Source organism: Macrosteles quadrilineatus, unplaced genomic scaffold, assembly GCF_028750875.1.
Source record: "Macrosteles quadrilineatus isolate MER2022 unplaced genomic scaffold, UCM_ALF_1.0 Scaffold_8__2_contigs__length_117827958, whole genome shotgun sequence".
NCBI lineage: Eukaryota > Metazoa > Arthropoda > Insecta > Hemiptera > Cicadellidae > Macrosteles > Macrosteles quadrilineatus.
In genome coordinates this window covers 116,713,931-116,727,191 of record NW_026542601.1, presented here as the reverse complement: position 1 = coordinate 116,727,191, position 13,261 = coordinate 116,713,931, and the positions used below count along the sequence as shown (strand labels likewise).

The window sequence follows — 13,261 nt, the reverse complement described above, 5'->3', positions numbered from 1 at the left end:
TAGTGTTACTTCCATATGTGTATAGTACAATAAGTACCCACAGTATAGTAAAGTACTGTATAACTCTAAATTGGAAATGTTAAATTTGCTAAGCAATCACCACAAATCTGATAAGGGATATTAAGTCTAAAAAATTTTGAAAGTGTTGTACTCTTGTATATTTTTTTTTAAGTTAGGTTTTTTTCACATAAATCTTATATTATTCAGAGAGTGGTAGATAATCATCGTGTAGATGGAAAAGATGCTCACAAATTTCACCAAGATGGCGAGAGATTATCTCAATGCTCTTAAAATGCTAGCTTAAACAGGTTACGACATTTTTAATTGATTCAAAATAGTGAAAATAATAGTGAGAATAGAATTTTAAGGTTATTGAACATATTAATAGGTATATTTGACCACCACTAACAGTAAGTAACCACACTTTACCGGAGTGAGCGATGTGCGTCATGAGATTACGCTCCACTTGTAGTTGCAGATGACACTTGTCTCGTAGCAGTGAGCCACCTCGGCGAGTGATGCAGTAACTACCCAGCACATGACTGTTGGGTTGCACCTCAGACACTCGGTAGCCACTCAGCAGGTCCATGTGGTCCAGTTGTATCTGCATCACGTCCAACAGCACTCCTGAGGACAACAGTTACTTTAGACTAGATACAATTGACTTGAAAAAAGGAGAGGGCTTAAAGGTTTTACCCTTTGGGTTTTAGATCCAGATAATTACTAAATAAATGCTGGCTACAATAAGGAGGACTCATCTAGAGTAGCTTGTATATGACAACGACAACTATAAACTAACTAAGGTTAGGTCGGATTTAGAAGTCAATTAGCGGTTTGTTCTATATTTAAGGAAAAAACCACAGAAACCGAGAAACGATGAGCATTACAGTTTAGGTTTATTGCTTGTTGCAATCGCATGACACTATTGCCTCTTGGCAATCACAAGGAACGTAACAATTCTGTCACATTTACAGGCTATGATGATGTCTTTGCCAAAAATTCACGCTTTTGCTGCAATCACAAGGGTAAATGAGAATGTTTCTGTGATTGTGGAAGACAATATTGATGTCAAAAAGACCGCAAGAGATATTCAGGTTTTTACTGTGGTTACAGAAGACGATGATGTCTTATTGCTCACGGGAGATGTTTCAGGTTTTGCCACAATCACGTATAATATTCATGATGACATTGTAATAAATGCACAGACCAAATTTATGTATGCCAGACCAAAACTAATACTGCTTTTCTATTTAAACCCAAACAAGTCATGTGTCCAAACATTAAATAGTTATGAGTGTTTTGGAATAAGAGTGAGTTAACTAATTTTGTTGTTGTTTCAAGGATTATTGTACACATTGATATTCAGTTACTATATACAAATAAAGGCAACCGACACATCTTTACTATAAACTGTGGTAACCTTTAGAGTTGTCCTGGGGTGTGCTGATGGTCCCCTCCGACCCTGACATGAGGAAGCGGTTGCTGACATGCAGTTTGCCCAGGTCTACCACGAGCACTTCCCCAGAGCGAGCACTCATTGGTAGAAACAGCACTGGAGACGCAGCCACCATCTCTAGCTTCAGTCTGGTGCCTGACCCCTCGAGTTCACTTATCTGACCACATAGAGACAGTGTTATGGTCAAGGTGGCTAACAATTTTTGACTATCTAATAACAACAAACCAGAAGGTAAAAATCTACATTTTTGTTCAACTGTTGAAATTTGAAACACCATTGTGGTAAGTATCAACAAAACATCATCACCATAACTGGTATAACTTGTGTAACATGGTATCATTCATCTTGGTTTAACTCTATACATTAGATGTAACCTAAAACACAACGGCCTCAGTTTGAAGTTAACAACCATCCTTGGTTGAAAATAGCTAAAAAATATTCCCACGAGTGTTGGCATTATCAAAATTATTAATGTCTTTTCCGTTTTTCAAAGGGATTTTTAAGTTTACAGACTGATAACTAATATCTGTATCTTATAATTGAGTTGTGTTTTCATACTCTACATAACTTTGTTTTGTGGTAGTTTATTTTGAAATTTTTTTTAGATTTATATTTTATATCTTTTAAGAAAGGAAGATTTGTTTAAATCTCAGTGAATTTAATACATGGAAATAATTAGTAAGTACTTAGGCCTACTATAAATATTAATATTACAAACAACAATCCAATCATGTTAAGTAATTTAAATTTACTATCAACTGGAGCCTAAAGCTGGAGTAAAACTCTTAGGATAGGTTAAGAAATAGAAATAAGTAGTATGAAGTGAAGGTAATCTTTTTGAGGATCTTTCTACCACAAAATGCACACCAACAAAGGATAACATTGTTGATGTAAATACAATATTTAGGCTAAAATTTCAAAATATTGTAATTTTAATTACCTGTCGAGTAGAGCGGATACCGTTTAGAATGCGTTGAAGCTGAGAAAACTGGCGAAAGAATGCTTGCAGTTCGGCGATGAATCGTTTGGTGTGTACATACTGTACGGACATCATGTCTAGTCGCAGATAAGTGTCGTATTCTCTGATCAAGTGGGGGTCTGGTGTGTTGTGTCTGACAAAAAACAAGTAAAACAATAATTATCTTTTATTAACACTTGATCAGCCAAGGAAATTAGCCTGCTGGTCCGTAAATAACGGATAGGCCACCTTATCCAGATGTGACTTATGTTATGTTATTAGAATCTTATAACAAGAAGAAATATTAATAACTCTACAAGCAAATTTATGAATTAAACATGGCACGACAAAAAGACACAAATAATAAAAATAGAAAACACTGCCTAGGTACATTATCAACCCTAGCCTAAATTTTATCTAGCCTTGTAAATATTACAAACACTGATAATCACAAAAATGATAATACAGTAAGGGACATAAAAAACATGTACGGAGTAGTAGTGAGGAAATTAAGCTGAATCTCAAATATCACACTTAGAAGCATCCACCGTTAGCACGAGCTACCTGGACCTGTGTTCATTTAAGGTAGCAAACTTAATGCAATTGAGATTATAAAATTCCCAAATATCTGATTTGTCAGAAAATATATATTGATGTCTTGAAACAGGAATCATAATACTAATATGACTAACGAAATCAATCTAGACTTTGTTTTGATCAAGAAAATGATAAAGGGCATTGCCTAGATTGCAGAACATTGCTGGATTCTGACATTAAAAGTTTGAGAATCTATTGCAAGTTTTAGAATTGTTAGAATATGAAGTCTTGAGAATCTGTTCACACACTAGAATCAATATTGGGTTTGATGAAAGTTTCACTTTGTTTCTAGAATGAATTGCTAGATTTTACCATCCCTAAACATAAGTCTTGTTTGTCAGCTACTTAAGTTAAAAAATGCTGGCCATACAGTTAATAAAATCACTACATTTCACTCAACCTTTCAAAAACATCAGAAAAGTTATTCCATTGTTAGTAATCTGCAAGCTGTTCCCTGGTATAAGATACTATTTTGTCACATCCTACTCACTTCTTCATGACCATGTTGAGTCCCGCAGTCACAAACTTCTCCCTGTACAGTTGGCCATGGCAAGGTGTCAGGTCTACAAGACTGAGTGATCCGACACTCGCTTCTGTCTCCGTAACTCCTGCGCTCGCTGCTACTACTCGTGCGCTCAACTGGCTCATGACAGCACGAGCAACCTCGTAATCAGCACGGTTAAACACCACGGACAGCGAACGAACAAAGATCTCGTGCTCTGTGTTGACGTGCGGTTTGTCACTGGCAACTGAAAAGAATTTGAAGGATTACAGTAACGAAAATACAGGTACTTGTTGTAGGATGTCTCAGTAAACTCAACATAAGTTACTAAGGACGGTATACAACATACAAAAGGGAGAGGTTAGAATGAGAATATGGTATGTTTTCTATTCAACATTTTGCAACGAACCTGACTTAGCTTCAGTTGCTGGATGCTGTGGACTCCTCTTGTTGTCTGGTTCTCGACCGGTGGAACTGATGCCGAAGAAATCCAACACTACGACCCAAGACTCCACATTGACCACTACGTCCAGGCTGTTGAAATCTATTGTGACACATTTGGAGTTCTGAAAATGCAACATAACCAAACCAAATCCTTTATTGTCGTTAGGCAAAACAATCATGCAATAGACATGGTCAATTTTAGCTTGTATAAAACCTGATTACAAAAACGTGATCAGCTGTAAGGATTTTCCATTTACCAAGCATTTAAGTTTAATTATTTTTACGTTTCTATGGACTTAGATAGAAGTAGACATTCTATTAAATATACAAGTTGTAGCCAGTTTTAGAATAAAAATTAATTGAGCTACTGACAAAGTGTGCTGATGTTTATCACTGATTTCTATTGAATACGCCAAGTAAACCAAACTAAAAGACAATGATTGTATACCAAAGCATCTTTTTTTTATGCAACATCAACTTTGACAGCAATAAAAACTAAGGGAGGAAACAGAATTTTAGGTTATAGCACACTCTTTCAGTGGCTTAATTAACTGTTATCTTCTCTAATAAAAGATTGGCCACAGCTGATCCATAAGGATGGGATATCTACTTGTGTACCCATTAGACAATGATTTATCTACTGGTACATACATTGAGAGCCGGGTGCCTGGGTGCTCGCAGCACCATGTTGATGTGTACCAGGTTGTCCTCACTGTAGCCGCAGGGGGAGGCAGTAGCACGGGGTGAGGGAGGGGGAGTGGATGGATACAACCCCTCCGTAGTCACAGTAGGTTTGGTCGTCCGCTTGGAACTGCTTGTCTCTGTCAAACATTCAGCATTAGGACAACTGTGTTCACGATAGTGCAAAATGAAAAATAGTTCATTGAAAAATATAACGACAAAAATGGTTTGTTCATAATAGCATTTCATAGAGAGTCTCTGTGTGAGGAATGCCTTGAGGAGGAGCAAACAGCATTTCATGTACTGATTGAATGCCCAGCCTTGTTGGGTATGCACATGAGATTTCTCGGAATAACTTGCTGAAATCAAGGAGAAGGTAAGGGAGAGGCATTAGCAACAATAATTGTAAAGGAAAATCAAAAGATTCATGAAGGATATGGTATTTGATGAGGGATAGATTTTTGTCAATAGGGTGTATTTAAAAATGGATAAATAGCTAAGGTCCAATTTACCACAACTAAATCCCAAGGCCTTTACTAAGGCCAAGACATATTTTCCATTATTCTTCCATGTTGTGATGTGGTACTTACGTGTGTCATGGTGATACTTGCTGCCGTAGACATTCTCCGTCTCCAGATGATCTGGCAAGGAGATATGCATCTGAGAGCCACTGCCAGGGTGCAGCACTGCGGCCAGGTTGGGACAAGACTGTGACACGTGGTTGCTGTGATGAGGCGCTGCCGAGGTTTGCGATGACGCCATGATCCGGCGGTACTTGGAGTCTGGGGCTTGCAGCAGGTCTTCCATCAGTAGTGAGCGCAGCGACATCTGCACAAAATGTAATGCCCAAATTAATTTGTAACTTATATGCCTGGCTATAGATGAAAGATATATAAAATCTTATCAAATTAAGGGTTTTGTGGTAAAAAGTTTACATCCGACAAAGTTTTTTCTTTTCCAATACCAAACTCAAATTTTTTACTCACAACAAGACAATTTTTGTCAACAAAATGGTAGGATATGTGAAATTTGGATTGGGTAATATCTCAGAAAGCCCAACCTTGCAGTAAAGAAACGCACTCTACGTGCTAGGAGAATAAGCGGCATAAATGTGTATAAAACATTTGCTTTGAAGTAGAACATAATTTAAGGAGTTAATTTATTAAGCTAACGTAAAATGTTGACGAGTCCAAATTGGATAAAATGTTTCTGTAACCACTTGAGAATGGTTTGGCAAAACATATGTAGTGGACTTCAAACACTATATTTGAACTGCAAGACGAGGTACGTAATAGTTTAGTCTATACTACGCAGTTCAGGGGCTACAAAATGGAATTTAGTTAATTTTAATTTACGACATTCGTCTTTGGAATGTTAGATTTTCATCTATTTTCACAACCATTTTTGAGTCACAAATTAATTCTCTTATATTTAAATGTTAACTACTAATGGAAGTTAGGCACAAGTCCTTGGGGCAGTGCATTATTTCAGTCTACTTTCTAAACAAAATTTGGTGTGATTATTTTTTTAAATCACATAGTACCTGTATATTAGTCTCCAGGGGGTGAGACTTGTCGTACTGTATCTGTAGATCTTTGAAAGACAAGTCCACCAGTCCCTGCTCTCCGGAACCCAGGTCAGCTATCAGCTCCACTGTTAACACTGGCAAGTCCATTGATGCTGAAACAAGGATTAAATGTTAAAATAACAACCACAGGTTCCATACAAACATTGACAGACGGTGCAGTAAAATAATTATTTGAAAGGGGGAAAAATTCAAATAGCATCCGGGATGCTAGGATTTGCATGATTCGGCCCTAGACTATGAGACAGAAGTTGTATAAACATATGTAAAACTTACTTTAAGTACCAGGCTACTGTTTTTAAGTATTTTTTTTTGGAGATGAGACAACTATCTAGGTGAAAATTAAAGGTTCACCTTTTTTATTCCACTGTTTTCCACATTACTTCAGGCTAGGACTAGAGGGGGTTGCGGTATTATCACTTAGATAAAATCCATTGGTGATTGGCTGGATTAGAACCCGAGACCTCTCCCCCCAATATCACACTAATATATGTTTCACTAATGCATATACTACAAAGAAAGTTGGTTTAAGAATAAATGAAGGGAAAACAAAAATAATGGAGGGTGGGAGAGCAACCCAAATAAACCATGAAAACAATATACTCGTAGAAATAGAAGGGTACAACTTTAAAAAAGTAAACAACTTCACTTATTTGGGAGTAATGCTGACGAATAATAATGAAGAAGATATGGAAATACAACAAAGAATAAATGCAGCACACAGAAGTTTATCAGCATCCCACAAACTGTTAAGCTCTCGAATATAGTGATGGGCCGATTCCGATTCTCGATTCCAAAATACTCTCGATTCCGCCGGAATCGAATCGAGCATTCGATTCGAATCGCCGTGGGTTTGGGATCGATTCCAACTCTCTTCGATTCTTTGATAAAATTGGTTAAAATCAGCCATAAACGTCATATAAAGCAACAAAGAAACAAAATAAATTCAGATTGCTAATGATTTGCTTGCAACTCTGAGCAAACAACAAGTCCTGGTCGTATCGTCACTAACTCAGCGAGACTAGAGCGAGCGTATTGCAAAAATAATAGATGCGAACTCAATACAGAGGCTTGGTACAATGAGAAACAGTAACAGATGGGAATTTGAGATTCGGGCAAACTTGGACTGGAGCGAGTAAGCATTGCGTCACAGCTCACAAGACATACAAGGAAAGGGATGAGCATCGATTTAGATCAACCAGTGGTACCAAGGCTACTAACCACGAATACTAGAAAAATACCGGTATGGATCATAAACATAAACAATGACATTTTTGGCCCGAAAATACACATTATTTCACATTGTTTAAATGGAACTGCCAAAACATATGTTCAATGCTATTAGTAGAGGATTCGGGCCAACAACGTCATTTGTTTATGTTTATGATCCATACCGGTATTTTTCTAGTACTATTGGTGCTACTAACTGAATCATTGCATCGCTACAACGATGTTATCAGTAACCGATAACATCGTTGTGAAAACATCGATGTTTTTGGGACTAAGACATAGAGTTTTTTCTTCAATTTTTCGTCTGGTCTCTGTACTCTCCAGTAACGGAAAGCATCGATATCTCAATACACTTGGTCAAAAACATCGATGTGAAAAACAACGAAAATCGATAGAAAAACATCGGTGATGCGAAAACATCTACTATCGATGTTCATCCCTAAACAGAGCTGAGCTACCATTCATTACCAAAGTATAACAAAACACTTCGTATTCGGTCCCGAAACGTCACTACTCAACGAGACTACAGCGAGCGTCCTTTTTATATAGCCTAAAAGCGACTTGGGCTTGGGCTTGGAAATATACTGTTATTTTGTACAGTGAATTGGAAGGTTTTAACAACCTATAAATGTTCAAGTGCGCGATATTGTAAATAAACTCGTTTAGTGTTGCAATCAACGGGTAAATCTTCGAACACTGGGTATTTTAATGGCCGATAGGCAGAGTAGTTTTGCAGGTTCCGTTATTGTCTGCCAACAGTGGCAACACTGATAAAGTGAAAAATACTTAAATGCTCCATGCTCCAGTACCGACGGCATCAACAAATTGTATTGTTATGAAATAGTAACTTGTCAATTTGTAAGATCAACTTTAACCCCAAAAGTAAAACGTAGGCTATTGAGCTTGCCTTGTTTTTAGTTATCGTGATTGTTAGTTTGTATTATTGTTAGGTTTAACTTATTTGGACAAACAAAAATCATGTCTAGAAGGAAGAAAAGTGACGTGTGGGACTTTTTTACAAAGGAAAATGACGAAAGCCTTTTTGCTACCTGCAATATATGCAAAAAACGATTATCAAGAGGTGGTAAGTCACATACCACATCCAACTTGTTTAAACATATTAGGACTTTTCATGCTCTCGAATTTATTAAACTTAAACAGCAAAAACAGGAAAATGACCAGCTGTTAGGTTATGATGATGAAGATGAGCATCTAGGCCTACTTTGCTCAACTGCTAACACTGTTTTTTTCCTTTTTGACTTTTTCTACTTACTTTTGTTGTGAATCGTGTGACTTGATTTTTTATAATGATAATGAATTATTTTTTATAGTACATGTAAAAGTTATTTTATAATATTCTATAGCTAGTATTTTACAATAACCTTGTAAATGTGTATTGAATGTGTGACATTCTAAATTCTACATATAGATAACATGCTTGGTAAGCTTGTACTGATTTCACAATTTTAAACACATTCATAAAACATAATTGAATTTGGGATCGGAATCGAGTCCGGAATCGAGATTCGAATCTCAAATTTAAGAATCGGAATCGGAATCGGAATCGAGAAATCTTGGAATCGGCCCATCACTACTCGAATACTATCACACAAAACAAAACTCCGTATATATAAAACCATTATAAGACCAGTTCTGTTATACGGCTCAGAAAATTGGGTGTTAAGTAAAAAAACAGAAAAACGTTTGATAGTATTTGAGAACAAAATATTGAGAAAAATATATGGTCCAACCTTTGAAGATGGAGAGTGGAGGATAAAACACAATGCGGAGTTGAGGCAATTATATATGGACCCAGACATAGTGGCCGAGGTGAGAGGTAGGAGAATGAGATGGGCTGGCCATTTACTAAGGAAAGAGGATGACTCCTTAGTCAAGAACGTCCTTTTGAACAATCCGGAGGGCAGAAGACCACCAGGAAGGCCCAAGTTGAGATGGCGAGACCAGGTTAGAAAAGACCTAAGAAGACTGGGAAGAAGGGAAGAGGAGGCAATGGATAGAAAAATCTGGAGGCAGTGTGTTGGCGAGGCAAAGTACCACCTTGGGTACCAAGAGCCACGGCAGTAAGTAAGTAAGTAATGCATATACTAACAACAAATACAACAAATAACAAAAATATTCCATATATCTGATTAATACTAACCTCTCAGTATGAACGAGGACTGTTGACGCAGTTCCTGGTTGGCCGAAGTGTTCATGTACATCCTGGCTCTCAGTTTGGGGTCAAGGTTAAGAGTTGTCACTCCAGTCAGTTCTGTGTCTTCCTCGATGTCCTGCAGCGGTCGGTCGCTGTGCCCATTCTGTTCGCTCTGCTCACTCACTGCAGCTGACTGTCCACTCAACACGTATGCCACTGTCTCCAGCACCTGCTCGTACTGCTGCCGAGTCAGCGACACCTTCAGTGGAGTGACCACGTTCGCTCGAATCTACAATGGAATATGATCTGTTCAAAACTAAACTTTCAGTACGTAATGCACAATGCCTTGTGTTTTAAGCTCCAAAAATTCCAGACTCTTATAAAAGCCAATTTATATATTATTCATTGTGACCTTTGTTTGGAATATATTATTGATAAAATAAAATGATAACCTTATCTAAACCGCTACTACCGCTCTGAGCCGCTACCGCTTCAGGGGGATGGCCACAAGGAGTCGGAAAAAAATCTTAAATGTAAGCATTAGCATAGGTTAATATGCACATCAAATTAAAGGTCCTTGTTAGTAAAATACAATGCCGCAAACTCGAACTCAAACAGACAACCGACTCCAACATTATGGCTATTCAAAGATACATTGAATTTGCAATGATACATGCTACCTCCTCAGGGGGCCGCCCGCTAGAATTCGGAAGAATATCAAAAACGTATGCATAGGTTGATATGCACATGAAATTAAATGCCTTTACTAGTAGAATACAATGCTGCAAATTTGAACTGAAACGGACAACCGACTCAAAAATGGCAGCCGTTCAAAGATTCAAAATTATAGATTCAAGAAATCTTTGAACGGCTGCCAGTTTTGACTTGATTGTCCGTTCTACAATTATGATTATCTTCCGACTCCTTGTGGGCCGTCCCCTTAAAGTGGTAGTGGCTCATTGAAGTTGTAGTAAAATAGTAAACTATGTTGTAGTATTAGTAGTTTTGTTGAAGACATAAAAAGGATATTGTAACTTCAACTTATAAGCTGGAATTCTCCAAAAAAACCGACTTTTGCTGGATCACTAATTCTAAGGAAATTGGCCTGCCTCTATAAAGAAGGAATCAAATAATAAATTATTTAAATCTAAATTAAAAAAAAAACATTTAATAGGAAAGGCGCCTTATACAATGGAGGAACTCATTGAATAAATATTCACCCTTAAAATGTATTTATATCTATGCTAGTTTAGTACTTTATACTTGACACTATTTTTGTACCCATGTACATGTACATGTAAGGAAAATAATTATGTTTTGATTTGATTTGATTTAGTGTTTTATGCCCAGTAAACAGTGTACCAACTTGTATAGCTCCATCTGTAACAGTTAAAAATATATTAAGCTGTCCTGGGACTTTTTACCACCCTTGTATGTATCAAATGTACAATATTTGAATAAAAAAAATTCTAATCATTTAAACTCGACCCATATAATTTTAAATGATCAGACTTCTTTCCAGTCAAATATTATATTTGACCAATGAATTCACCAATGATGTAAACTACTACTTCACTAATGTTGAATAAATTATTTTAATAAAAAAACTTTGTTACCATTATATACATAATTAGAACAATGGAACGTCATAATTCGATTTGAGAATCACATATCCCAAAATAATTCCTTTCATCCAGATTGTCCAAAAAAAATTAACTTAAAACAATTCAAAACTACTGTTCCAATTAAAATGTTTCAAAAGTCATCAACTACATAGTACATAACTAACCTGAACAGTGTTCTGTCTCTCGGCAGAGGTGAACTCGGGGCCGGACTCCAGCAAGATGCTCTCTGCTTGTCGCATGTACAGTTGTCCAGCCTGGTGGTCTACAGTCAGTTGTATCACAGTGTCATGCAACACTGGCTTGCCTGACTCTGCACAACTGTACAATTTGTCCACACGCTGCATCATCTGACCTCTGCAAAACAAACTGAACAGTAAGATCATAACTAGTATAAGAATTTTAAAATATTGTATACGAATCAAAACAGGGCCGATTTACCAAAGAGGCACGGTATGCACGTGTCTAGGGTGCGAGGCAATTGGCTTCTTTGGGGGGGGGGGGGGGGGGGGGTGCCTACTAATTGGAAAATAAAAAAAATTTTTGGTCGTATTTGCACGATCTCGGTAAACTTCTGATGATCCCTCCTAGGCCGATTGTGGCAAAATGGTAATCATATCCTGCCATGTTGTGGAGGAGATCATCATCGTGTTCCGCAAATGAGGCAAAATTCTGATCTTTTCCCGCGGTCGTGTGGACATAATCATTGTCTTGCACTATCGCGATAAAACGCTGATCACCCCTTGTGGCCGTGAAGACATCATTTATATCATCCCCCGAGGTTGTTTGTACATAGTAATTGCCTCCCGCTATTGCGGCAAAATGGTAATAATTTTTGCCATCTTGTGGAGATCATCATCGTATTCCGCAAATGAGGCAAAACTCGGATCTTTTCCCGCAAATTTTATGAACATTATCATCATCTTCCGCTATTGCGATAAAATTCTGATCACCCCACGCCGCCGTGAAGACATCATTAGGCCTATATTGTCCCCCACGGTTGTTTGTACATAGTAATTGCCTCCCGCGATTGCGGCAAAATGGTAATCATTCCTGCCATCTTGTGGAGATCATTATCGTATTCCGCAAATGAGGCAAAATTCGGATCTTTTCCCTCAAATTGTATGAACACTATCATCGTCTTCCGCTATTGCGATAAAATTCTGATCATCCCTCGCGGCCTTGAAGACATCATTATATCGTCTCCCGCGGTCGTTTGTACATAGTAATCGCCTACCGCGATTTTGGCAAAATGGTAATCATCTCCCACTCCCTCGGCCATGTATTGTATAGATCGTCTTCCCTGAATGAGACATAATTCTGATCTTTTCCTGCGGGCATGTGGAGATTATCATCGTCTTGCGCAATCGCAGCATTCTGATCATCCCTCGCGGCCATGTAGAAATCAATATTATATCTCCAACGGTCTTGCAGATATCGTAATCATCTCCCACGGCCGTGAAGACATCGTAATTATTGTTTCCCGCGGTTGCGGCAAAATGTTAATCATTCCCCCAGTAGTGTGGCGATCAACATCGTTTTCCATGACCGCGGAAAAGTTCTTGCTGTTTCCTGCGTTTGTGTGGACATTATCATCGTCCACATTATCTCGTCTTCCGTAATAGCAGAAATATTCTGATCATCCCTCGTGGCTCTGTAGATATCTTCATCGTCTTCTGCGATTGCGGAAAATTCTGATAATCCCTCGCGGCCGTGTGTAAATATATTGTCGTCTCCCGCGGTCACGGAAACACCACTGTTGTCATTCGCGATGGCGGTAAATTAAAAATTCTAGGTGGAAATACAAAATTTACGCATAATTCCCGGTTAAACTAATTAACAATAAGAAAGAACAATAAGAACAATAATAATAATAATAATATTGTATTAAGAACAATAAGAATTAAACATAATTCTTGGATTCCCGGGTTTCCCCGTCGGTGGACACCCTGTATATATATTGCAAAGGGGCGCTACTATTAGTTGTGCCTAGGGCGCTGACAGGGTCGAAAACGGGCCTGAATTTAAACT

The 13,261-nt window shown here is 37.8% G+C and overlaps 1 protein-coding gene across 1 annotated transcript in view; it reads right to left on the bottom strand.

Annotated features, from left to right (window-relative positions):
* The window catches only part of LOC129001837 (intermembrane lipid transfer protein VPS13D-like), a 101,925-nt gene that overhangs the window by 40,532 nt on the left and 48,132 nt on the right, over positions 1 to 13,261 (bottom strand). The window contains exons 29-38 of the mRNA XM_054429292.1: positions 11,398 to 11,587; positions 9,615 to 9,897; positions 6,182 to 6,318; positions 5,229 to 5,466; positions 4,609 to 4,778; positions 3,923 to 4,079; positions 3,502 to 3,760; positions 2,397 to 2,568; positions 1,421 to 1,613; positions 430 to 627 (exon numbers count right to left, since the gene is read on the bottom strand). Coding sequence (XP_054285267.1) covers positions 430 to 627; positions 1,421 to 1,613; positions 2,397 to 2,568; positions 3,502 to 3,760; positions 3,923 to 4,079; positions 4,609 to 4,778; positions 5,229 to 5,466; positions 6,182 to 6,318; positions 9,615 to 9,897; positions 11,398 to 11,587 — 1,997 coding nt within the window. The remainder of the gene's footprint in view (positions 1 to 429; positions 628 to 1,420; positions 1,614 to 2,396; positions 2,569 to 3,501; positions 3,761 to 3,922; positions 4,080 to 4,608; positions 4,779 to 5,228; positions 5,467 to 6,181; positions 6,319 to 9,614; positions 9,898 to 11,397; positions 11,588 to 13,261) is intronic.